The sequence below is a fragment of the Zootoca vivipara genome, chromosome 3, assembly GCF_965207765.1.
Source record: "Zootoca vivipara chromosome 3, rZooViv2.hap1.1, whole genome shotgun sequence".
NCBI classification, from domain to species: Eukaryota; Metazoa; Chordata; class Lepidosauria; order Squamata; family Lacertidae; genus Zootoca; species Zootoca vivipara.
Genome location: NC_142586.1, coordinates 60,280,434 through 60,306,694, shown reverse-complemented (window position 1 = coordinate 60,306,694; position 26,261 = coordinate 60,280,434). Strand labels below are relative to the sequence as shown.

Genomic DNA, 26,261 nt, shown 5'->3' with positions numbered 1-26,261 from the left:
TTTGATACTAAAAGGCTTTTATTCCTTATTAAACAAGCATAGACACCTGTTAACATTGTATGAGTAATTCAACACCACATGTAAAAGGTGCAAGATGCTTTAATGGAGTCTACAATCTACTATTAGTTGAAAACTTAAATTTATGTAGCCATTTCCTCATCTGGCTACAGATGCAAATAAAAAAAGCCCCAAACCCAAATAACAGCAAATCCAGATACTTCTTTATAGCTATGGCCTCTTTCTAAGATTCAGAACTAAACACAAATAGTCTCAAAGTTCAGGATGCAGCCGGCTTTTGTACTTCAGACACATCTTTCCTTTGATTCCTTTTATCTTCATACATGAAATAAACCGTACAAAGGGGAAAGAAACCAGAAACAAAGTACACCATAGAACTTTGATGAGTGCTGGAATCACACAGCATTAAGATGCTTTTGTCTCAAGTATCTTTAAAGCTTCCTACACCTTTCTAGTCCTCAAAAAAGCCTCCTTCTGCCTCTTTTTGGCATATCACAATCTTAAGGTGTACTGCTCCAAAATCATCACCTGAACTTTAAAATCCCTCTGCATTTCCAAATTATTTTATTTTATACTTTCGGCATATTCCAAATGCACTAACTCCCCCTTTTCATTTTAAAATAAATAAAAATTAAATGTATTTTTTATGAGTAGCTCAAATCTTGGGGCATTCTGCAGCACTGGACAAGAAATGCCTAGAATTTGGCATCTCGTGCTCAAACCACTGTCCTCAGATGGTTCTTGTTTCTCTGCCAATAAATGAATACAGGCTGTAGTTCCAGACTAGACTACAGAAGGATCTGATAACAGAGACACAGATTTTGTTTTCTTGTCAAAGAAATCAAAAGCTTTTGTGCAACCGTGTTTCCCCGACAGGCTGAAGGTAGGAGTAATGGACTGTTCAGGTTTTCGAAGCGCAAGTCATGAATCCGGCAGACAAAGGCGTCATTCTCTGCCTGTAGTCAGTAACTTGAGGGCTTTCTGTAGATTTTGCACAGCAGTGCTCACATCTTCATATTGCAAAGCACTGCCAGCATATTTGCAATATTTCTGGGCCTTGGCAAAGTCTTCGGGACTCAAATGAATTTCCCCTGTGAAAATCAAGAGAGAGGATTAAGAATCAAGGCCATTACATTATGCACATATTTACTTAACCACTTGAAATGCTTTGGAAATATCAATGGTGAATGCTAAAGTTGTCTGATACCCTTTATGAGTAAGCCAATACTTTGAGAGAGATTTGCCCTTTATCTGAAGCCACTAAGGAAAGCTTTTAAAAACGCCACTCAGTCAAGGGTAATCATGTTACAATATTCACAAAAACAAGGACAATGTCTCATGCGTTAACCTTACATTTCCTTCCCTCCCGCTCCAGACTGGAACACAACTAAGGCCATTCATGCCACCTTTGTGTAATTTGTCTAGATACAGGAACATCCCGTTACAAGATACACCCATTCCTTGATGCAAGATATGCACACCGTGACATTTCTGTCCTCAGGCTAAACAGTGTCAAATATGTTATTAATGCAGCAGCAATTTAATATAGAATGATATACTTCTGCCTATTTGTATTAAACGAAAATGTTAGGGAGGTGCTCACTTGCAACGATACAAGTTCTCCAGACTTAGAGCAAACTTGTGAAAGTTTGTTATTGTTAATGTCTCAACAGAGTATGATAAAAGCAGAAGGTAAGAGGAAAGGTGGGATAAATCCTCTGCCCTGTTTTGTCAGAGTGGTATTTAGCCTTTTTTTTTCGAGTTCAAAAAGAAAAAACTTTATTAATGTCAAAAGAAAAAGTTAAGAAAAACAATACAAACCAGTAATCAATAAAAACATATATCACATTTCGTTATTGAGTCTTCTTTATCCCTTTTTTCCCTCTCCACCCTTATCCCTCCCCGCCCTTATCCCTCCCCCCATATTTCTCCCCCTGTTTCAAGCTTATCCTTTTATACCATAAGATCTTAACATACCAAAATTCATTGAATTGAAAAAGGTAAGTAATATATACATGCTGTATTAACAAAGTTATATATCGTTTTAGTGAATTGTTCATAACAGAGTTGTTAGACGTCTAAGATTATATTTGGTTTTTCCAATTTTTCCTTAATATAGTTAAAAAAGGGTGCCCAATTTTTTTTAAATATCTTCTGAATTCTTTCCTCTAGTTTCTTCATAATGTTTTGCTAAATTATAATAATTAAATAATTTTATTTGCCAATCTTCTTTGCTCGGGATTTCCGGGGTTTTCCAATTTTTTGCGACTAATAATCTGGCGGCTGCTGTCGCATAGCTGATTACACACCTATCATTTGTTTGTATGTCCTCAGGCGTCATTCCAAGGAGGAACATTTCGGGACTTTTCTTAAAGGAATATTTTAGCATTTTTTTTAATTCCTTATATAGCATTTCCCAAAATTCCTTAATTACACTACAATTCCACCACATGTGGATAAATGTTCCAACCTCCTTTCCACACCTCCAACACAGGTTGTTAACCCCTGGGTACATTTTGGACATTTTTAGTGGGGTCAAGTACCATCTATTCTGCATCTTTAAGATGTTTTCCTTTAGGTCGTAATTTGGTGTAAAATTTGAATCTTTCTTCCACAGGTTTTCCCATATCTGCACTGGGATAGCTTTCCCCAGGTCTTGACCCCACTTAATCATGTGGTATTTAGCCTTTTTTTAAAAAAAAAGAAAGAAAAAAGTTTGCTTCATTTTGTTTGTGTCATCGTTAAGTAAGTCACCTTGGGCTGATGCTTGCCTGAATAAAGATGGCATATTAAGTGGTTAGTGGCAAAGAAACAAGCCTACATAAATAGGCTAAAGTAAGAAACAGCAGATTCCTGACTTTGGATCACAAATCCCCTAACTTAAGTATTAGCTGAACTATTACAACAACACAAAATGTTCACAAATGCTGCCATGTCTGAGGCTGCTTTAACAGGAACAAAGGCAAACAAACCAAAGGAGTTTGAGTAGGTGGGAAAAAATACCTGTTTATCTTTTATGATGTTCTGAGGTCAGGGAGACCAAGAAGGTATGGTGAAGAAAATTCTGCATATTAATGTACAGAACAATCTTAAGGTGGTGGTAGATTTGAAGGTAGAGAAATTGCCACTTCTGAAGCTCGGCCAGCTCATGCCAAAAGGCGGGTGTGGATTTTCTGTCGTTTTGTTTCCCCATTCAGCCTTTTAAAATTCCTCCCTTTGATGATAAGGGGGGGGGAATAACTATGCCTGTCCCAGGACTGGTGTACTTTTGGGGAACAAGGAAGCTTTGGACTGGTGGACCAAAGCCTTCCAAGATGAGGCCCGGTAGGAATGCTCCATTTTGGGCTCTCTTGTCTATGCAGCACTACCACAGATACAGAGACAACACTTCCCTCTAAAGGGGAGGCCACCATCAATGGACCCCCCCCCCTCTCCACTGGAAAACAGCTTCCAGCAGCCCCTTCAGCTGTTGCTCTTGGAAGTTTAAGATTTATTCCTTACACTAACCCACTAGAGTTTTATTTGATTTGTAGCTTGCCCCATTCCAAAGGCTTAAGATGAGTAATAGCATGTTAAAACATCTTTACAAATCCTGAATTTCAGCAGTTATATTGTCCTAATCCTAGCCACCAGCTGAAAGAGTATCTCACACAGCTTTTGGAAGATCCTCATATCTGAGCTTTGATAAGTCTCCAAGGGAAAGAATATTCTACTCATATTGAAGAACGTCCCCTGAGAGGATGACTCAGCACCTCTCTGTATGCCCTTAGTTCAAAACTGGCACATATTTTGAAAATTTAAGGCAGCAATCCCAGTCAATCTTAAGAAGTTATGACTAGTATGTTCTAGCTGCAAGTCTCCAGTATTATGTACACATGTGTTTTTTATTGCATTGCTTTTAATTTATGATTGCTATTTACCTTGGAGGATCTGTGTGGCGCTCAAAGGCAGGTCAAAATGTTTTATAAAAAATAATAATAGTATTTTGTGTGTACACACTACACCCAGGAAACTGCTTCAAATGTGGTAGAGTATTTTATACAGACAGTTTACAATTTAAAGCTAAGCCCACCACCAAACTAATCATGCCAACAAACTGACCAGTTAAATATATGTCAATTCACCATCTATTGTTCGACCACAGACAAATATTGGTAAATATTTCAAAAATCCACAATGCATATGGTGCTTGAAGACTTGGCCTGTTGTCTACTTAGGCCAGCTGCCTTTAAAAACTGGTGTTTCTTATTTCAATAATTGCTGTATTTTGCTAAACATCACAATCCTAGGCATGTTTACTCAGATACAAGTCCAATGAGTCCATTTGAGGTTTAGGGGCCATTCCTAATCCTGAATACAGCCTGGTGGGACTGAACAGAGTGGTGGAACAATGGCTGTGCAAAATGGCTGAGGTGGGGAAGGGTAGGCATGCCAGCCTGGAGTTGGTGCAGTGATTGGGCCCAATGCTGTTACTTGATGACAGCAGGAAAGGCTCAGGATCCAATGGATCCCAGGCTAGCTCCCTATGCTTGGTATACTCTGTTTCGGGGCTTTTTGCTGCCAGCAGGGTTCCCACAGGTGGCACTGTTTTCCGCCCCAGCGTTCTGCTGGCAGAAGGGAAAGGTGTGTGACAATGAAGTAACATTGGTGTCACCCTGTAGATGGTGGTTGGTAGATGCTAGCAGGGCTGGGAGGAAATATACATCTGTTTAATTCAAACTCACTCACCACTCCCTTGACTGGGGGGTTGGATTGCTCTAGTTAAGTGTGTTTAGGATTGCAGACTTGCTTGTGAAGTTTGTTCACAGCAGCCTTCCTCAACCTTGGGTCGCTAGATGTTGTTGGACTACAACTCCCATCATTGCCAGCCAGCATGATCGGTGGTCAGGGATGATGGGAGTTGTAGTTCAAGAACATCTGGGGATCCAAGGTTGAGAAAGACTTGTTTGGAGTGTTGTCTAAGATTCAGTTTTAGAGCAGCTGTTCAACAGAGGCATCAATCCTGCCTGGTCAAGGGTGCTGCTTTGAGAAACAGCACCCCACTAAATTGACACATGCATGTTTGAGTTAGGGTTTTTGAAAACCCTAAACAAACATTAGCCCCACCTTTGAAATAATTTGGGACAGGATCCAGGGTGGAACAGGATTTTCCCAGATCATCCTAGGATGTGTTAGCCAAACTCAGGATCCACACATTAAGGCCATAGGGCAAATGCATGGACTATAAACTAGCCATTCTACCAGAGCATTAAATGTCACACTAATTATTGTGTAAAATACTCAATCACTGTCAAATAGACCAAGTCCAATGCTGCATACACAGGGCTTATATTACTTTCCTAATTTAAAATATTAACACAGTTCCAATTGTGACGTGCACAAACTGATGACTGTTCAAGTTCACATTTAACATTTAGTCAATAGTGACCTCTCCTCCTTTTGAAAAACACAGCAAGAACAAATTACCCCAAAGACCATCTTGAGGACATTTTGTTTTTTCGTATTATGATGCCAAAAGCAACTTGAAAATCATTCTTTTAGAAAACAGCCAAGGCATCAGTCCAGTATTCAACTGATTTTCTGGAACAAAGCCTAAATTAACCAATCTAATCTTATTTGTACAGTACCTTCTCTATTACATGTTCTGTTGGCAACAGGCCTTATTTATTATTATTGAGGCCCACTTCAGATACCATTATAGCAACATTTCAGGAAAGGGTTTATAATATTTGTAAATGAAAGGGAGAGAAAACTGGAGTTATTTCAAAAAAATGAACATTTAGAAAGTTAGCTTACATGCTAGCTGCTTTTAAATCTGCATCATTTAAAAGGACTAAATTCTGAAATACCAAAAATATTGACACATGGGTGAAACTGTGCTTTATGCAGCCTGAAAGAAGCCAGACTCTCTTCAAATCCAAGGATAATATTGGTATAGTAGTTATATTCATTACTTGAAATGTGACAGTGCAGAGTTAACTTCCACCAAATATGAATCTGTCAGCTAGGCAGTTAAGGACCTGATATGGAAACTGAAAAAGCATTTAGATCAGGGATAAAGAACTTAGGCTAACAAGGAAGGAAAGCTTTTTAAAATGAAAACTGGTGTCTGACAAAACTTGTATCTATTTAAAAACTGGCTTCACACTTGCTCCTCTGAGATTACAGAATTTTCTTGAAAAGCGTACTTTTATTCCAAAACAGTAGTTACATTTATCTGTGGCTGCAAACAGAGTAATGTGGTACCTTAATTTTTTTTAAAAAAATTAATTGCTGGGACATAAGCTTTTGAAGGCTACAACCCACGTCATCTGATCCATTAAGAGAACTGCGTGTGCATCATCTCAAGTGCTAGATGCACAAATCCAGATCAATACCTGCTATCCAATACCCTTTTACAAATCCAGTTCCTGATTTTCCAGGTACACAAAATGTTTGTATACTCTATATACATCCATGCCTGTGACCTTCACTCCAGCTCCATCACCCTCAAATGACCCCGTCCTCCTTTTGCTGCCTCTTCTGCTTGGAACTGCATCCCAGGACACTTTGAGTGATGCTACCTCTATTGGTTCTTTCAAATCCCATCTGTTCAGCGATGCTTTTAGCACAACCCCCTAAATACTCTACTGTAACCAAGCCTAAATAGATGGAACTGAAATAAGGCATTCTTTTCCTGCTTACCCTTGTCTTTACTTTCCTCCCTTTCTGTTCCTTTGTATCAAATTATAGGCTGTAAACTTTATGGGCAGGGACATGCCTTTTGTGCTGTGTTAATGGACTGTGAGCATGGATGGTACAATAGCAATAATTACTGCATTATCACTTATTGAATAAAAACACACACGGGTATATTGCTGAAGGTGATTTGCACAAGGAGAAATAAAAACTACTTCCTATTGGTGAATGGGAGATTATGGAGTGGGTTCAGATTGTAGAACTCGGCATGTAACAGTATATGCATATGAAATTAAAGTGCAAGGGATTGCATGCCAATTACAACAATGATAGCAGCAGTAGTTCTTGTATAGCTAGACAACCCCAGGACTCCAAATCACATGTCTGCCAAAGCATTATTTTGTCAGGACATTATTGCTGGGCAGCTTTATGCCACACCCACAGAATGGCTGTTCTTGGAGAAAGGTTAGTAGAGAAATTCTGCGGCACATAATTTCACCAGCCCTGGTTTCCTAGTCAAACAAAAATAATGACAACACAGTATCAACATTCTGATTCTGGTTAATAACTTGGCAAATTAAACATTTAGTATGAACTAGCAGGCAGACAATGCAAAGCTGATAGGCCAATTCTGATGCCTGTACAATAGGGCAGCCTTTAACCTATACTTAACAGTCGTTAAAGCAAGAATTTTAGCCTCAGCCAATTTTTCAACGCTGGCGCCCTTCATCCTCTCCTCATTTTTATAGTCCACAGGACACAGAGGCTTGCTCTGAGAAAGTATTTGAAAACATACTCCTTAGTTAGCTGTAAAATTACCAAATATCCAAGGTCTACAGTGGTGGGGGTGGTTATATTTCTAAAAAAAATTGCTTTCACATATTATTATACCTTCAAGGCCACTTTCATAGCATATTACCTCGCAGACACAAGCTGAAATGTCTAGTCCAAAGAGTATTTTCGGTTACGTCGGCAAGACTTTTGCTACACTGCAAATGTAACTTGAATTCCCGATTCAAGATTATAATGATGGTTATAATCTTAAATACTCTTACTTGTGAGTAATTTCACTGGACTCGGCAAGACTTGCTTTCAAGTAAATAGATGTGCTTCTAGCTTTAGGTATGAAGCTCTGTTTTAATGCAGCCTACAGCCAATCCTTTTTGAATTATACAAATCATGGGGGTGGGGCTTACCTGTAGGTTGGACATTATAAAGCGAAGGATCTACTATGGGAATATTCTGCGGTGTGGGTTGAATTGTACTGCTTGTTACACCTGTGAGTAACAAAAAAGATAAGAGATTTGTATATTTATATCAACATTTGCAAATCTTTTGTCTTCCTATCTGACTTCACAGATTCACTGGGAGGATATTGTGTTCCAGACCATTTTGGAATAATAGCCCCATGTAGATATCTTAACACCAGCCTTCTGGGATTCATTAAAATAACACATGGTAGGTGCACACAACATTCTGTGGTGAACAAGTTTATAGAACTAAGTATAAGGGACCATCTGAGCAGCCTTCCTTTGGCTTAACAAGGGTCAGAAATCCCTGGTCTAAGACCACTTTACTGTGTTGAAAGAAAACTGGAAGGAAATTAAGAGATCCTCTTTGTTAGAACCTAAGTGAATGTTTTAAAAAGCCACAACAACCTTCTTACCAACTCACAATGCTGATAGTGTGAGCCTAAGCATATTTACTCAGAAGAAATCCCACTGCTCAGCTGTGCTTACTCCTAAGTAAGCGTGCGTAAGATTACAGCCTTAGTGTTTATATATGGGCATTTCAAATTTTCCATCTCTAAATTTGTTTAAACATACTAAGTCAAGATGATGTTATTTTATTTTTTCAGACATACCAGTGTTTAATTTAACCTTGCTTTTGGCTACTACAAACCTTCCGATTACATTTTCCCCAAGAAAATCCACATCTCTGTTGCCAAACCTTTCCTTTCATATGTATAAAAGAGAAAGAAAAAATAGGACCTGTAGGCCAAGATGCAAAGAGTTACTTTCTTTAAGCATGGCTAAGGTCTTGGTTGTGGACAGTAGGATTTGTGAGTTTTTCCTCTATGAACAGGAAAACCTCTTGTCCTATCACAAACCATTTCTTAAAAGTCTACTGAGTTGCAGCTTTCTGTGTAGCATTAACAGCTGCTGTTCAAAAAATACAATGTGTGCAGAAATAGTTGTACAGGTCTTTGGATCCGAACCATGCAATTCAAGTGTCAGTATACCACACCCCAAATGAATACATACTTTTTGCCTCTAATTGTTCTTGTGGTTACCTTTGCTTAATTGATAACCTAATTTTATTTAAATTACAGTCGTGCCTTGGAAGTTGAACGGAATCCATTCCGGAAGTCCGTTCGACTTCCAAAATGTTCGAAAACCAAAGCGAAAACTAAAGCGTGGCTTCTGATTGGCTGCAGGACCTTCCAGACGCAGCCAACCAGACGCCGCGGAAGCCCCGTCAGACGTTTGGCTTCCAAGGCAAAGTTCACAAACCAGAAGAGTCACTTCCTGGTTTGCGACATTCAGGAGCCAAAATATTTGGGAACTAAGCTGTTCGACTTCCAAGGTACGACTGTATTACACATTTGACAAAATCTAACAAATGAGACTAATGGATCATGCCCTACTGAACATAGGTACAACATTACCTGTGCTATGAGGCACTTCAGCGGGAGTGTTAGCTGGAGCATGTGCACCAGGTGGGATTTGTATGCCCGTGAAGTTGCTTGTGGGCACATCGCTTGATTCAAACGCAGAAGGTGAGTCAGATCCTGGGTTTGAAGGAGCAGGGGACCCAACTTCTTCATTTTCATCGTCTTGTAGGTAAAGAACAGAGGCATGTTTATTTCCCCCACCCCATTAAACAGCAGTGAAATTACCTGCAAATTTATACATATTTCCTACCACTGTCTGCAAATCAATGTCTTCTAGCCTAACCTACTTTACAAGATCACTGGGAGGATAAACAAAAGAACCACCCTGGAAGACTATATGCTCCATTACATGTAGAAGAGTGGGAAGGCAAAGTTTAGGCTAACAGATGACTTGAGGTACAGAGGATCAACATTCATCATCTGCACCAAAAATACTCTCTAACACTGCACCATGAAAGACTAATATCACTATGATTATTTTAATTGAACATGTATATCCCCAGGGAATAAGATGCTATGCTAGGGCATAGCAAAGTGCTTCAATAAGCCCCAGAACAAAACCAGATATAGAATGCCACGTCACAGTGCAAATATTTACAATATGGTTTTCAAGAATTACAGGGAGAATAACTCTTTTAGAAAACATGGAATTTTGTCAAGATACAGAAAGTTAGTTTCATTCTGTTTCAAGACTGACTTTTTCCACTTGCAGAAGGGAGAAGAAAGTGAGCAAGCAGAAAGGAATGGGGGAAGTCCTCCAGTACACTTAAACAATGCTGCTTTTCTTTCCCAAATGCACAAAGCAAGAATTATGAGACGTTCTTTGGGTATTTTGGAGTACAAATACATTTCCATATGAACTTTGGCACTAAAAAGACCCTAAACCTTCTGGGTTATGTGACATGTAAAATGGAACTACTGTATATGAACAGCCTTTAAATATGATTTTACCAGTTGTTATCCTACAGATAAAGTAAAAATAGCACATAAACACAACAGCAAAATAGAAAGCAGGTAATCTAGAGTATTTTAAATATAGATGGTTTTCTTTTTTAAAAAAGGAGTAAACATTCAGACACAGGTCTATGGTCAAAAACGTTTTCCAAGACAGCAAAGACAACCGTCTAATAATTCTAACGGAATATTTTTAATGCTATTAAAATTAAATGTGCAAAACACTCAGCAGTTTTCTCTCAAGCCAAGAAAATCAATGAAACCAGCCAAGATAATGTAGCTAGGGCCAACTAGAGTCTAAACAGATGCAATCATTAACAAGAGAGGAAAGGATGGCAACCCTCCTCTTCTGCATTGCCCAGCATATGCAATAAAAGAAAATGAAGTGGAAGATTAATACTTCTCAGTCATATTAGCACCTTTGCATCTACTGACCTAAACACTTGAAAGTGGGACTGACTGACTTTACATTGAATAATTATGCAGAATTACTGCTTGTGCTTCTTGTTGCATCATTTAAATGTAAGATGTTTAAAGATAAATAAAAACTATAAGCAATATTTGATATCACAAAATAGTTACTCACATTCCCCTTCCATTCCAGTAGGTCCAGATTGTGGTGTTTCTCCATTCTTTAGACAGTTATGAATATATGCTGCCTTCCACCTGGCATATTTTCTGTGTTGAACATTCTACAAAATACAGCAAGACATTTATTATTAAATTATTTGATTTCTTAGTTTGGGAAGCTTGGGGCTGCAAAATAATACAAGGAAAAGAAAGTTTTAAACTCTAAATATTTATAGTTATACCACTTTGCTAGAACCCACCAGTACAAATCCTTCTGATAGACCTTCTTATTCATGCTTTCCACAGAAATGGATTTTTATTTCTTTAATTAATTTAAGGCGTTTTATAGTCCAACTTTCCAGCAAAAGTGTTAAAGGAAACATAAAAAGGAGCAGTTGTTCTTACCGTAAACGGTACTTGCTCAAAGATTACCAGGAGTCTCCAAGCGGGTAGTGCTTGGAGCTCAGAGACAGGAAACACCCACATTCAACAGAAGACCTTCTACAGGTTCCTCATTTGAGAATAAGACTTCCTGTTTTCAGACGGAGACTGTGGCTACTGTGCCTGAAGCAAGGCCCTTGCACAGGAAGCAGATATTCTCATAGAGCTGGGCTACTATGCAGGGGTTGGGGCAAACTAGGGAGCAAGGGGCCACCGCCATGTAGTGAGCAATAGGGCTACTGCTGTTCACCAAGAAACAGGTGCCTTGGGAAGTTTCCTCCTCAGGGCTGTTTGCGGATAAAAATGGCGGCTACAACAGAGGCAGAAGATTCCAGTGACTGGGAACTGACTGTGGCTACCGAGTATGGCCCACACCCTTGCTAGGCCTTTAGTTGAATAGGTGGTGCTTTGGAGTGTGAAGCTGGCAAGGTGTCACTCACTGTGAGGGCTGTATGCATAAAAAAAGCCATTTCTGTCTGTCAGGAGTGGGGAGAGAAAAGACCGGGGGACGGGGACAAAAATGGTTTGTTTGATTGACAACCGTTAAACAATGAAAGAGAATATAGCAGGGGAGGAGGACAGAGAAAGAGAGAGAGCAAATAATCAGGAAAATATTCTGAGTTAGGATAAAGAGGTAACTAGCATGAGGTGTTCCAAACTGATACAGAAAACATACTGAGCCTAAATAGGAGAGGAAGTGTTCCCAGCATTACTTGCTTGGACACATCTGCCATCCATGAGATAACCAATTCTATGCAATACAAACATAACATCACAAAACAAAACAGCAAACACCAAAATGCAAAAATACAGAAATACAATACAGCAAAGAGCTTCGGAAAATCATTTCTCCCCTTCCTTCTTGTAAGACATTAAAAATCAGATTGAGTGTTGAACACTGGACAGACTAACTGTCAGGGATGCTGTAGATGCCTCCTGCACTGCAGATTCTGTATTGAGCAGGGGGCAATTGGATCCCATTATCTCAATGTTTCCTATTTAGACTCGCAGTCAAAGGCTCAATCCAGTATAATTTAGAAATGGCTGCCAATGGGATTTCTCTGTACCTAGTGTTTCCTGGATAGTGTATTTTCCCTACATTCCAAAACAAATGTCAAAGCACATTTCATAAAACCAGAAACTTTTTAACTTCGGTCTATGTTGATTGCTTCTTGATGTTTCCAACAACCTAATCTAGCATGGGCCTATTCTATAGAGACATTTTCTGTGGCTAAAAGAGCAATTTACCACATAAAATACTTTATTATATTAAAATTATAAAACGAGTTTTCGTGTTAAAGTCTATGGAAGGTGCTTAATAACTACTATAGGAGAGGGTTGGTAGAATATAAGGGTTAGGATCTGGATGTGAAGAGACTATGTTTCTGCTATGTTTTCTTAAGAAATAACTTTGGTATTAATGCCTGCCAAAACAGATTGCATGTTTTAGAACAAATCTATAGACTACTGAGCCTACAGATTTGTTCTAAAACATGCAATCTTTAAGTGACAGCATAATACAAGCCATGAAAAGACGAAATAGACTGGTCCATATTGTATTTATATCCCATGATGCTTCAACAACTCGATAACTTACTGCTTGTATGTCTATACTGATTTCACTTAAAATGATCGCAGCCTTGGTGATCAAAAACATCTGATTGTGGTGCTCGATGTACAATAGTTCTTTCATTTATGCTGCAGTCACCAAATGTTGAGCACGTATGTACAAACAAAGCCCCTGGTGCCTTCCACATAAACATCTGAAACATCCTTCAGGGTTTTTATTTGTCAATGCAATTGTTGCTTTTAGCAATATTGTTGCGCTTATTGGCTTGGAGCCAGAGAAGAACTGGCATTAGGTGGCTGGGGGAATCTAAAGCTAGAATTGTGAGTTGCTAAAAGTGTGACTGGGGGGAAAATGCATAGACACCAATCTCAGGGCTTCATTCTTTATAAAGACAATATGTTTTTCAGCCTCCCAAATCTTCAGTCCAAATGAGAAACAGCCTACAGGACTTATTGGAAAAACATAACTTCACATGTTTTTATTTAAAGAGGCTCCCACTTAGGGAAGGTGCCTTTGCCCCATTTTCAAATATTGCCCCCTCCTTTTGCACCACAGCCCACTCCATTCAGGAACTGTTTGACTCCTAGGAGAGGCTTTTTGGAGTGGAGGCTGCCAGCATGAGAAAAAACAACCTTTTCTATACCCCTTCCACTGGTTCCTCTCTAGGTCCAAGTCTCTTAAATAACAACATACTTGTGAAGTACTTTTTCTTAAATGACACTCGGACTCAACACTTGGGAAGCTGGAATAGGTATTGCTTTGAATAAAGCATGCTAGAATAAGGTCCTGAGATGGGCTTCCTTGCATCCCCCCTTTTGGCTATATAGCTCTTTTTTAGTTCAGCACTTTAGGGCTTGCAACACACTGCTAGCTATCCATTAATCAACAGACAATGGACACAAGGAAAACATTTCTGAAGCTTCCCTCTCTTTTCTCTCACTGTTCTGTAGCACATAAAACTGAAGCTTATTAGTTTTCTCTAATTTCTACTCTCCATGAGCTGGTTCTTTCCAAAATACGTCTTAACAGGAAACAGTCACAATAACAGGAATGCAGTCTAGTTCTTACGGATGCTGGGTTATTTGCTCCTTGGAACATTTGTAGCTGCTGAGGAGGGAAGGTCATGACTTTGAATCTCAATGGGAATCATCCCTCTAACCTCAGAGAGGCATTGAACGAAGAGACTAGTTTACTGATACATATTTTCTGAATGTGCAAAATAAAGTTACAATTTAGCTATTTTACAAGCATGTACTATAAATTATCTGGAATAGGCAGTATTCTACCACCAATACATTTTCTAACAGGAAATTATTAAAATGTACTTATGCTAACCACTTTGATTTCTAACTTTGGTTTTTGTCAAGATATGTTAGGATTTTCACTTTTTTTAAAAAAGCTCTTCAATCTCAGAGCTGCAGGCCTTTTTCATAAACTAACTTTATGAATTTTATACTTCTGCACAAGGCTTTCAACATTTCTGACATATTTTTCCATCCGGGCCTCTTAATTTTGACCATTTTGCACAATTCCTTCAAATTTATTTTCCGAAGGACATGCCAAAAATGGAACATCTTGTTTAGAATTTATCTGTTCCAGCATGCCTCGGACAAAACCTCCTGGTGAACATGTGTAAGCAAGAGAAATTAACTAGGGAGCTGGCACACATCTTTATTTTAAAGTAGTCTTTATGATGGTTTCCATTTCCCCCCTTTTATTAGGCATACTTAACTCTAATCCTGTTCAGCCAAAATAAAGAGTCTTTGTTTAAATAAGAAATCTGCCTTGAGAAGTTGCTCAAATTATATTTACCCCAGTTATGCACAAATTGCATGCAAGCCTCCAAACCCTCCTTTACAATCAGTGAGATCTTCCAGCAAAAGTGTGGCTAAAAATATATATATTGGGGTTTTTTTGGTTTTTTTAAAAAAAAACATGCCTAGAACATGATCTGACACATCTGCCATTCTTAACATAGGATTTACTTAGCTGCCATATTTTTCCTGGATCTCTAGGCCCTTTCATCAACTAAATCTACCACTTTGCACAAGGAAGTAACAACCTTTTACCTTAAGTACCCAAGGCTTATTGTTATATGATATCAGGATCTTCATTAACTTTTTAAGAGTTAGTGTCTCAAATGAGACTTTCTAGAGACAAGTCCTAATGGTGACCAATAGTTATGAAATGATCCTATTTCTTATATAAGTAACAGGTTTACAGGCTTAACATTGCCCTGGGCTCTGCAAGAAGGAAGGAAAATTCACAAATGCAATAGATAAACAAACAAAACGTATAAATGATGGCTCATTTCAGAAAGCTGAGTACACTTAACATGATAAAAAGATAACCAAAACTATTAACTGCCTTGACAACACAGAATACAAGACCCTTTTCTAAGTACCCTGCCCCTGCATAGCTGCCAAGTTTTCCCTTTTCTCGTGAGGAAGCCTATTCAGCATAAGGGAAAATCCCTTAAAAAAGGGGATAACTTGGCAGCTATGCTGCCCCTGTTGCCTTGAGTCCTTCAGGGCTAAAACAACACCTAAATAAATATAAAATTATACCTGGTTAGAGAAATGAGGGTCTTTAGCTTAAAATCAAAGCTATTATGAAGATCATAGTTGTATTTTTCAAAGATAACTGGATTCTTAGCCACTTACTTAAGATCTTTAATTTCTTTTGAAAAAGCATAATAGTATCATTAAGAACTAAAATTTTCATTTTGATTCACTTCATTTAGTTCCTTAATTCCGTCACTTCCTCCGATTTTATATACCAAATGAGAAGTGTGCAGAATGCTGGTTTTCTTCTTTCCCTCATTTTAAACCATTTGAATGCCGCTAAACTCTGCTGCTTTTCAGTCCTATTCAAATCTACTGTAAGAATTGCAATTAGCAGCTGCTATTCTGTGAAGAAAATAGTAAATTGGGATTCTAAGAACTGTGCAAGTTCTGTGCAGCCAAGTGGACTTCATGGCTTCTGTTTTTCAATCTGCTGCTCCCAAAGTCATATAGCAAACTTGTGTGTAACTCAGAAAACTTCCAAAGGCATTTTGTAATTCAAAGATCTGCTCTTCAAAGTCAAAAATCCAACTGACATTCCTGAACCTGAGGCAAAATAATCATGGATCATGGACTATATTCTAACACAGAAAAGCAACAATACAGCAAAAACTAACCTGTGACTATGTGCAACTGAAGCAAATGGAACAAGTTAGTCACAGCTAACTGAAGTCCTATTGCTCTGAATGAGATTTAGTCACGACTAAGTTTAGCTGGACTAGAAACAAAAATCTGTTTCTCTGTTTCATGCAATTAATGACATATACTGCTTAACTGTGTAACTTACCTCATCTGTTAGTTCTCCAAACACAGTCAGGACATCTATTAGAAGACTTGCGGTATAAAAAGACTTAATCATATTTCTGGGGGGGAAACAATTTTAGTTTCTCAGTAAGATTAAAAACAAAACAAAAATGAATCTTTTTTTAGATATCTGCATGTGAAAAGGCATTACTTCACCACCTCCCCAAGCAAGAAGAGGACAACAGATGGCCACCCCGCTCCCCAATGCTTGCAACCTCTTTCTGCAAACTTGATCATTCAGACCAACAGATCTTCTGCAACATATAAATAAATGAGGATAGGCTGGTCAATTGTTTATGTTTAACTGCAAGGTTACTTTGCTTCAATTTTATATTTATTTCAATTAGGTGTTACAGTATACATTGCATCTTTTTTCCACTTACTTGTGAAATTGCCCAGCTCGGTCTTCATTATCTGCATAAAGAAACATTTTCAGTGCATAATTCTCCACATGGGCACAGCCAACTATTTCCTGAGTAATAGCTTCATTATCACCCAACTGCTTCTTTGTCTGAGAAAATTTAAAGATATATTTGGTTATTTACTAGGCCAGAGAAATGAAACTGCAAGGAAATATTCTAGATTCCTAATTCTCGAAGATATAGCCTGAAGGCATCAACACAGCTGCAAGCATTCTCAGATTCAATCATGCTACTGTATGTCTTCAATGAGAAAATAAGACTAATTCTGTTCTCTCAACACCTTTCCTGTAAATACAAGTTAGCCATATGTTTGCATGTTCCCTATGCTTCCCTGTGCTGTGGAGGGTGCCAATATAGAGATTTCCTATTAGTCCTAGATTTAATATCCAAAAAATTGGTAAATTGGCTATGCCACTTCAGAGAGTAGGTAAGAAGTTGCATCTCTGAATGCTCTTCCATACAGAAAAATCCCTCCACAAAGGAAGGTGTTAAAGAGAAGAGTTATAGCCTAGATCAGGCATCCCCAAACTTCGGCCCTCCAGATGTTTTGGACTACAATTCCCATGTTCCCCGACCACTGGTCCTGTTAGCTAGGGATCATGGGAGTTGCAGTCCCAAAACATCTGGAGGGCCGAGTTTTGGGCCTGACATAAGGGCAGAAGAAATATGCAGGAGTTGGCAAGAAAAGGGCAACATCTGGAGGGCCGCAGTTTGGGGATGCCTGGCCTAGATGATTCCTTGACATGCTAGTTTTCTGTTTATAGAAAACTATTATTTTTTCTACTATTCTGCTATTTGATCCTTGTCCTGCATACAACACACACACGGGTTTCCTAGCTCAGTGAGAACCATTAAACTTGTTGCCTTTTTTAACGATTCCTCACTCATTGTTCTTATAGCTAACTGAGTCCCTTGCTATCTCATTTTATTTATTTATTAAAATTCATATACCACCCTTCATCTGAAGATTTCAGGGCAGTTCACAAGATAAAAATACAAGATAAAAGCACAAAAAGTTAAAATAACCCCATATCCCCCATTTGATCTGGCTATGTTTCTGCCACTATCTGAACAAATTACTCCTGACATGGGGATGCCACCAAGAAGAGACTTCTGTTACTTGCTGCAACTATTTTAAGAGTTGTTAGCCATGTAGATCAACATTATTAAGTGTTATTGGCAGAAACTTAGTGGTGACGTGTAACGCACACTCGTTCCAAATTTCTTATGTGGGAGATCTCCTCACAGCATTAAGCAAATAATTTTGTGTGCAGTCTATTCGGTGGGGGACATGTCGAGTGTTGGGGAATATATTTTAACAACTGAATATACATTGCAAACTAAGGAATGAAACACATGCTACAAAGGAAGCAGTGCCTGTAAAGGATAGGCACCATGCAGTCACCAAGTACCAGTCATCACCATTTACCCTCACTCTGTTGTTTTTTAATTGCCTAATGTTTTAAAACTTATTTAATCCATAACCATGAAAACTAGGAACCTTCTTTTTTAAAAAATGAAGCAAAACACATTCAGGATTTTCAAACAACAACATACCGTGCCACAGAGTCAGACTGTGGCTAAGCTGCCACAGTTCAGATTTCTAGAAGTTCTACGACACTTTTGCCTCCCTAACCCACACTTAATAAAACTTTGTATAAAGAGTCAACACTATATAACTCATAACCTGTGTCATAGGCAGGGAAGGTCAATAGGACTCAATAGTTGCCTCCTGTAATTCAGATTGCAACATTTAATATGAATAAAGAGCTAATGAAATGAGAATCCCTGGTTCAACCTAACTGCTCTAGTGACCTGAAGATTTACGGTAATGCTTAGTCAAGCAGTGCATTGCGATTCAAAGACCTCATTTCAAAGATGTTACAGAGTACAAGAAGCTTCAGGTTTCCTAATAAAATCAGCAAAGTAAATAACACTGTTACAGTTACAACAGGTGGATTTAGGGCTCCTGAATAGACTTACTGTTGGCATTTAAAGAAACCTTAGTTTCGTCTTACAAAACAAAAACCAAGGATATTAGACTACCCTTATATTTCCTGAGCTGCCAAGAGTGTACAGAAAACAGTTGGAGGGCAGTCTATTTTGCAAGCAGTACAGGAACAAAATTTAGAGGCCAGGCATCTATAAACTGGCAGCACACCGTGGGCAGTTTAGATCACATTCTGTTTCTTTGAATTAAGGATTGGGAACATGTCATGACCTCATGCAGTTCATATTCATCCCCTTGCCTCTTCCCTTGTTTATCAAGGATGCAGAGGAGGCAGCACACACTCCCATAGCCCTATACCAGGCATCCCCAAACTGTGGCCCTCCAGATGTTTTGGCCTACAACTCCCATGATCCCTAGCTAACAGGACCAGTGGTCAGGGATGATGGGAATTGTAGTCCAAAACATCTGGAGGGCCGAAGTTTGGGGATGCCTGCCCTATACCAACCAGAGTTACTCTGAATCAAGACCCACTGGTTTCAATGAGACTTTCTTGTAGTATTGAAGCATCAATACTCCAAACTATGGTTTGTATGATAATTGAAACTTTGTTATACAGGATCTATGTGAGATATCTAGCAGTCAAATCTAAACCTTACTGCAGTAAATAATACTATCAACATATAATGATATATTGGGCCTGATTAGTTGTACACTGCATTTGCTAAGTATGTTCTTGACGAACATTCACTAGCATTATGGTCAAATTATTCTCCGTAAAATCTTCTTTACATACACGTGCCCAAAACAACAGAACTACTTACAGCTTCAAGTTGATCCATGAGCTTGCATAAAAATTTGCGACACTCTGGGTTTTTACTATCAATCTTCATACCTGTCTGCATAGCATACAAACGGCCTGTAAAAAATAAAGCTTAATGAATGTCACTAATAAATACATGTACCTCAGTGTGATTTAAAAGCAAAATAGGGACCTGAATTCAAACAACTGTGCAACTAGTTTTGCTTCCCCATGGGCTTTCAGCATATATTTCTCAACACAAAAGCTCTTCTCAACCCATCCATTGAGTGTCATGCCGCATGGCAAACTTCTGAAGCTAGAAGGATCTTCCAAAACAGTTTGTGTGACAGCCTGCTGTTTGCTCAAGGGAACATATAAAAACCCCAATGGAAATGCCTGAATCCTAGAGCATATCTAATGAAGCTATTTGTATCCCAGCCATGTTCTCAGTAGATGTTCCAAATTTATGGAATGCCCTACTTCTGGAAGGTTAGCTGAAACATCCTGAATAGGACAAAGTGAAAAAAAGAAATGGAGGGGGTGAGGAAGTGAAGCAATCAGTGAGAGTAGGACAAAAAGAGGACAGGCAACACTGTGCAGTATATTGAGCTGCCTAGCTTTCTCGGGGAGTATTTCTCACCCTCTCTTCTCAATTCAGAGCACTCCAAAGTGGCCAAAAGCAGGTGACTGAAGCCTGCTTCATACCTCACATAGTACTACTACCTGCAGTGCCACCACCACTCATCTTTGTTCAGCTGCTGATGAAGAAACTCTTCAAGATAGTGGCAAATAACTGGAGTGACAGTTTCAGCTGGCATGATTTTGAACAAGAAATGAAATTATGCTCAGGGATGATGTAAAGAAATGAAATTATGCCCAGGGATGATGAATATACTCAGTGCCTCAGAAAATATAAGCAGAATCCACGGGTGTTTCAACTTTAAAATACTTTACAAAACCTACAGTACTTTGTATTTATGAAGCAAAATCAGGAAGACTAATTTCAAACCAGCATGTTTTTCTAAAAAATACATTTTGGCAACTTAAAGACAAACTCTTGCATTCAGCCACGTTTCCTAGGAGCAATAATAATAATAATAATAATAATAATAATAATAATAATATAGAAAAAGGAGCTGCTCTGGACTCCAATGTATAAAAATTAGCCTGACTAGAACACAGTACTAATATAATGGATATAAAACTTAACATTAAATTTTAAACCATTTTAAGAAATCAGTTTTTATGTCTACTTAAGTTATCCGTTAAGCACTCTTCGGCTGCAGTTCTCAAAGCAGTTTAGAGAAGTCACAAACTCATAGAAAGAAATAATAAATCACAGAGAGTAGCTTAAAATTCCAGCATTAGACAATAAAGTCTTAGTAAATATGACTGTCACCTAGCACTCAAAAGAAAATAAAGATGGCACCAGTTAAGTGAATTCCTAAGGTATGCCATCAATTGAAAAGGCCTTGTCTCTCATCACTGCCTTACTTCAGATGCTGGGGTGGTGTTTGGACTTAAGAGCAGCATCTTTGATGTGATCTTGAAGTCAAGAGGGGTTCATTTGGGAGAAGGCGAGGGTTACCTTTAAGGTACTTGCTCCCAAGCCATTCCTTTTAAACACTCCAAAACAATAGCTTTTTACGTAATGGTTACAAAACTTGGTTTTGTTTTTTGTTTTGAAAACCCCCCCAACAATTAAGAAGTGCTTGCATACAAAACAAAGTACTGTACAAAATCAAAACACTGAAAATTGAAGAAAGCTTTAAAATACACATGCTTATTACTTAGGAAATAATAATAATAATAATAATAATAATAATAATAATAATAATCTTATAGCCAGCATATACTGTGCTTGCTTGCTCTCAGACCATTCTTGGCTTCATTTAATGTTAAAACAAAGGTTACAGAATGTTTGTCAATCTAGTCATTCAACTGTGTTTCATTTGACTGTGTTCCAATATTGCGAGAGACATGAACACTTGGCAAGCGCATGTTTAAAAAAAACCCACACTGTGCCCCAAAGCAAACAATATATATCTCAATTTGCTACTCAAACAATGAAGTGGCAAGATTAAACATCTTAACTAGTATGCTCTGCATTAGTGACCAGCGGGTTAAAAAGAAATGTTATACAACATACATTGTCACACCATTGTTTTGTCATGGCAATATTTTTAATGAATTTATTAACATTAGTACGTGTTAGCCACAGATTCTCTTTGACAACTATTTGCAGCTTCCAAAACATACCCTTAATTGAAATCCTCATATTGGGAGTGCTTCGGGACAAGTGGCACAGCAGTCATGATCCTAGCAAGCAATCTAGGTTTGGCCAATGTCATAAAATTTGATTTTTAAGAACTAAGATCTCAAGATCTATGTGCTGCTTTAGTAATGTGCTGATACTGCCTACGTGTGGAAAGCTGTTCCAACTGCTGCTAAAGAGTTTACACACACTGAACACTAATAGCAAGTCTGAGAGAAATCACAACAATCTGGATAGATTTTATCTTTTAACAGTTGGCTGACAAGTTCTTAAAACAGTTTATTTCCCAAATGAGCAAACATTATTCTAGAGAATAAACATAAGTAATGAATAATGAAACAAATCTGATGTAAGCTTGTTCCTGGAGCATTTTCTGCCCTGCCGAGGTGGTGGTGCAAAGGAACATTTTCACAACTCACTGTAACTTAAAACCTGAAGTCATCAACTTATCAACTCCACACTGACTTTTAGGGTAAACTACACTTCACAAAAAAAGCCAAAAATGACAGCTCCTCCTGATGATCTCTCTTCTGGATGTCTTTCTCCAAAACATCTAATACAAGTTACGAAGTAACTTCAGACCATTACAATGCCTCTTTCTACATTCACACTCTACATACTGGAGTCAGTTCCAGAGGTTAGGAAACAAAACGTAATGCCTACAGGAAACAGGGTACATTGAAACTCACAGGGGGTTTCATTTGTTTCTCCCGGATCCGTCCCCCTACATTCTTGAGGGATGGGGATCAGGTGACGCCCAAACAACATTGAGTACCCCCACCCAATATGTGAACATAAGCACTTTTTGCGCACAATGGGTTTTCTCTATATCATGTTACTTTATCTAACTAAGCACTAAACAACAATTTTTAATCTCCCCAGGCAATTAATTAAAGGGCTGAAGTTCACCACCACTTATTCTGGGTGACCTGCACATCTCTATAAATATATACTGAAAGAATGTGGAGCAAATTTGGCACAAAGAGATCAAATTGTCCTTTCACAGGCAGTGCAAGGAAGGTGGCACAATGATCTCTCAGAAACTGGAATTCACTTCATGTCCCACCATTCTATGATTGTAGGTACCAGTCTGCCAATGTCTGCCCTGTCCCCAATTAATTCTAGGTAGTGTTTGAAACTGCATCAAATAACTTGCATATGCAGTTTGCGAACTATGAAGTACAGAACTAAGAACATGCTGTCCTCTAAATACAGCAGTTTGTTTTACAACACAATTGAAAAAAATGAGTTATATGTGCTACTATAAATGAAGTTTTGCATGTCTTCTATTCTAATTGATAAAGCGGACAGAATTTAACTATACTTCAAAAAGCAACCATATTCAGCTCTCCATCATACCTACAACTTCTATTCTCCATGCTGAACCCAAGAGAATGCACAGGGCAAACCACAACTACTGACAGCAATGGCTCATTATCTGAAAAATGATACACAGTCACTCAGAAAATCGGAAGGTCTGCTCTTGCAGCACTTACATTAAGCCAGGGATGTCCAAACTTTTTCCAAAGAGGGCCAGATTTGATGACGTGAACATGCGTAAGGGCCGACCAAAGTTGTTGAGCTTTTTTTTAGGATTGAAGTTATTTCAGGATTAAACCAACTGGCGGACCAGATTAGGCCCCCGAAACGGACCTTGGACATTTCTGCATTAAGCCAAGTGCTTTCTTTTTCCGCAGAAAAAAACCAGTTTAATAAGTTCATTAGCAACAATGAATGGATGCTAATTACAAATATAATGTAAGGCAAGCTTGGCAGTGTCAGGGAGTACAGCTATGTTTATTAAATAAAAGTAAAATAAGCATCCTAAACTAGATCACTATCTAGGACATTGTAACATTTTCCAAAGCCAAAATGTACATTTTCCAGTACAAATTGCTCTGACTGAAGATTTTCCAGAAAACACTTATCACAAAGCTACAATTCCCATAGTTCCCTGTGAAGAGGGACTGATCATGAAACCATTCTGAGAATTGTAGCTCTGTGAGAAAATAGGGGTCTTCTAGCAACTCTCTGCACCCTTAACAAAACTATAGTGCTATCAAAAATGCTTTAAGTGTACAGTGTGAAGGTGGCCACAGACTAATGGAGTCTAAACTGGCAGTAGCTAAACAGGAAAAAGATCTTTGGGTTGCTGCTCAATGAAAATGTTGATTTGGTGGGTGGCAGCTATGAAAAAGGCAAAGCTCGGCTGTAATTGCCCCCTCCCAGCAACCACCACTCAGTCTGCTTGGTTCTCCAGTATGCAGATTGTGGTATTATCAAACAAAGCCTCAGAAACTCACATCTTCAAAGAAAAAGCCCAGAAAGTAAACATTTGTGTAAAGGCTGGGATCTATAGGACAGCCCAGTGCCCTGGGTTCATCAAGTGTAGTTTGGGGGTGCTCCTCGCTCCAGTACTGTCACTGGAGGTACAGGTGGCTCCAGGTCCAGCTGTTTCTGGACAGGGAAAGCTTGGTCACAGTTATTCACACCCTAGATAACTTCCTGGTTCATGTACTAGTGTAGCCCATGCACTCCACATGGGGCTGCCCATGAAGACATGTGCACAAAAACTGGTGCACAATGCAGTGGCAAGGATACAGAGAGGAACCACTGGCTAGATGCACATTAAAGCAGTTTTTAAAAGATCTAGAATGGTTGCCAGTTTGCTTCCAGCCCCAATTTGAGATGCTTCTGTTAATTATTATTATTTATTACATTTGCTAGTTGCTTTATACAAAATCTCAAAGTGACTTAAGATAAAATATATACAAAAACAATTAAAACCCAGAAAATTTTAAAACAGTGTACCACACAAAAACTCTACTAATCTTATCTAATGACACAATAAAAAGGAGAAGTCCTTTTTGAGCACTACCACAAAGGCACAGCTTAGTTACGAAAGGCCTGGAATGAATTAAGATGACAACCAAGGTACGACTGTACTCACAAACACACAATGAGAAGCACACAACCACTTTGCGTTTTAACACTTGTATGGTGCTTTAAGAGTGTTCAAAGTGTGTGTGTCCCCAATGAAGTCTGCATCAGCCCTGAAAGGGTGGGGAGAAAGAAAGACAACTGTTGTTTCCCACCGATTTAGGTTTGATGAGGCCCTAAGCTACTGAAGGTAATGGGGCTCTTTATATATCCAGCTGTCCTTTGTCAACAACAAATTGTCACTGTTTTTTGTGTTGAATATATGCTATATATATTCATATACTGGTCCATGGGGTCATGAAGAGTCGGACACGACTAAACAACAACATATGCTATATAGTAATTTATGGACCTAATAGGTATCTAAAGCCATTTGCACATAACAAAATATGTATTTTATCAAAGTAATTGTTGAACTGAAATAAAATTAAGAAGTATACTAATAGTGAAATACAATTAAGAAGTATATTAATAGTTAAATAATTATTAAGCTCTAACTTAAAATGATTTTTTATTCAAACTTAATAATGCAAACACATTGGCATTTGGCAATAACAAAAGTTCCTTTAGAGACACAATTTACAAAGACTCATAATCTAGTCTTTAGAAACTTGCTATAACATGAAATATTTGGGGGGGGGGCAAGAGAGTGAGGCCCTAAGCTATAGCTTGTTTAGCTTATATGTAAATCCAGCACTGGAGGTTTGTCTGGGGCTGTGAATTGTGGGTGGACCCTGAACCAGAAGTTTCTTCACTCAGGACCTCCCGATGCACCCCACCCCCCGCGGCCACCCACCCCGTGGCAGCAGATTGTCCATGAGCACGCACATTCAGACGGCAGGATGGGCGGGGTGGCTGCCACGTGACAAGGCGGAGGCGGGGGTTGACTTCCCCCAAGGCCCCTCCCGCAGAGGCTGCGATGTTCGAAGTGGGCGGGGGCCCCACGGGGCCGTTTGACGCCCCTCCACTTACAATAATAGGCCACCACAGGCTCCCGCTTGTCGAGTTCCTGCGCGGTTCTCAGGAAGTGCTGGATGGGCTTGAACTGCGGGGGAAGCGGCGGGAGGCCCGAGGCCGCCATAGCGCTATGGACTCAACCCAAAGCAGGTAGCTCGCTAGCGAAAACCACCAGCAGCGCAGCCGCCGCCGTTACTACTAATCAAAAGCCCAGTCAGTTCCTCTTCCGGCGCGGCGACACAAGGAGCGGGCCCGGCCCCGCTTCGCGCATGCGGACTGGGGCGGAACAACGCGAGACCCGCGGCGTGGTTGTAGCGACATCTCGCGAGCGGGCGAACTGGAGCAAAGCAAAGGGGCTGGAGTAGGAGCTTCTGGAGAAACTTCCGGTTTCCTTTTGGCGCTGGACGGGAGTCACCATTTGCGGGGACGAAAAAAAGGAACGTCAAAGCCTAAAGAGGCACTTGCGCTGCTTTTTTTGTTGCAGCACTTAGAATGATTGCGTTCAATGTCATCAGAGCGGAAAGTGCGACGGCTTAATTTCTCTCCCCGACAATTTTTTTTTATACCTGATCGTTTTAAGGCCACGGTATAGGGGTAACTGTCAGGTTCTCCTTCGCGTACTCATCTTGGAAAACACCCTATGT

The 26,261-nt window shown here is 39.2% G+C and overlaps 1 protein-coding gene across 2 annotated transcripts; it reads right to left on the bottom strand.

Moving 5' to 3' along the window:
- VTA1 (vesicle trafficking 1) lies at window positions 1–25,843 on the bottom strand. 2 transcript variants are annotated; one of them, XM_088666226.1, is made up of 8 exons: window positions 25,489–25,843; window positions 19,468–19,562; window positions 16,657–16,784; window positions 16,257–16,332; window positions 10,911–11,016; window positions 9,365–9,532; window positions 7,893–7,973; window positions 1–1,109 (listed from the first exon to the last, which is right to left on the bottom strand). In XM_088666226.1, exons 1-8 carry the CDS (start codon window positions 25,739–25,741, stop codon window positions 964–966), a joined length of 1,053 nt encoding a protein of 350 aa, XP_088522352.1. In that variant the 5' UTR covers window positions 25,742–25,843; the 3' UTR covers window positions 1–963. The 2 variants fall into 2 exon arrangements, with proteins under 2 accessions (XP_088522352.1, XP_034964749.1); XM_035108858.3 differs by having other exon boundaries at window positions 25,633–25,843.
- Between the last annotated feature and the right edge of the window lie 418 nt (window positions 25,844–26,261).

What these genes read in the sequence shown, in the direction of transcription:
- VTA1 (XM_088666226.1), bottom strand. Translation starts at nt 25,741, where the DNA reads ATGGCGGCCTCGGGCCTCCCGCCGCTTCCCCCGCAGTTCAAGCCCATC. An exon ending in CGAGCTGGGCAATTTCACAA is followed by an intron (nt 16,333 to 16,656) that starts GTAAGTGGAAAA and finishes TTTCCCCCCCAG; the next exon opens with AAATATGATTAAGTCTTTTT. An exon ending in TACTGGAATGGAAGGGGAAT is followed by an intron (nt 9,533 to 10,910) that starts GTGAGTAACTAT and finishes TTTACCTACAAG; the next exon opens with ACGATGAAAATGAAGAAGTT.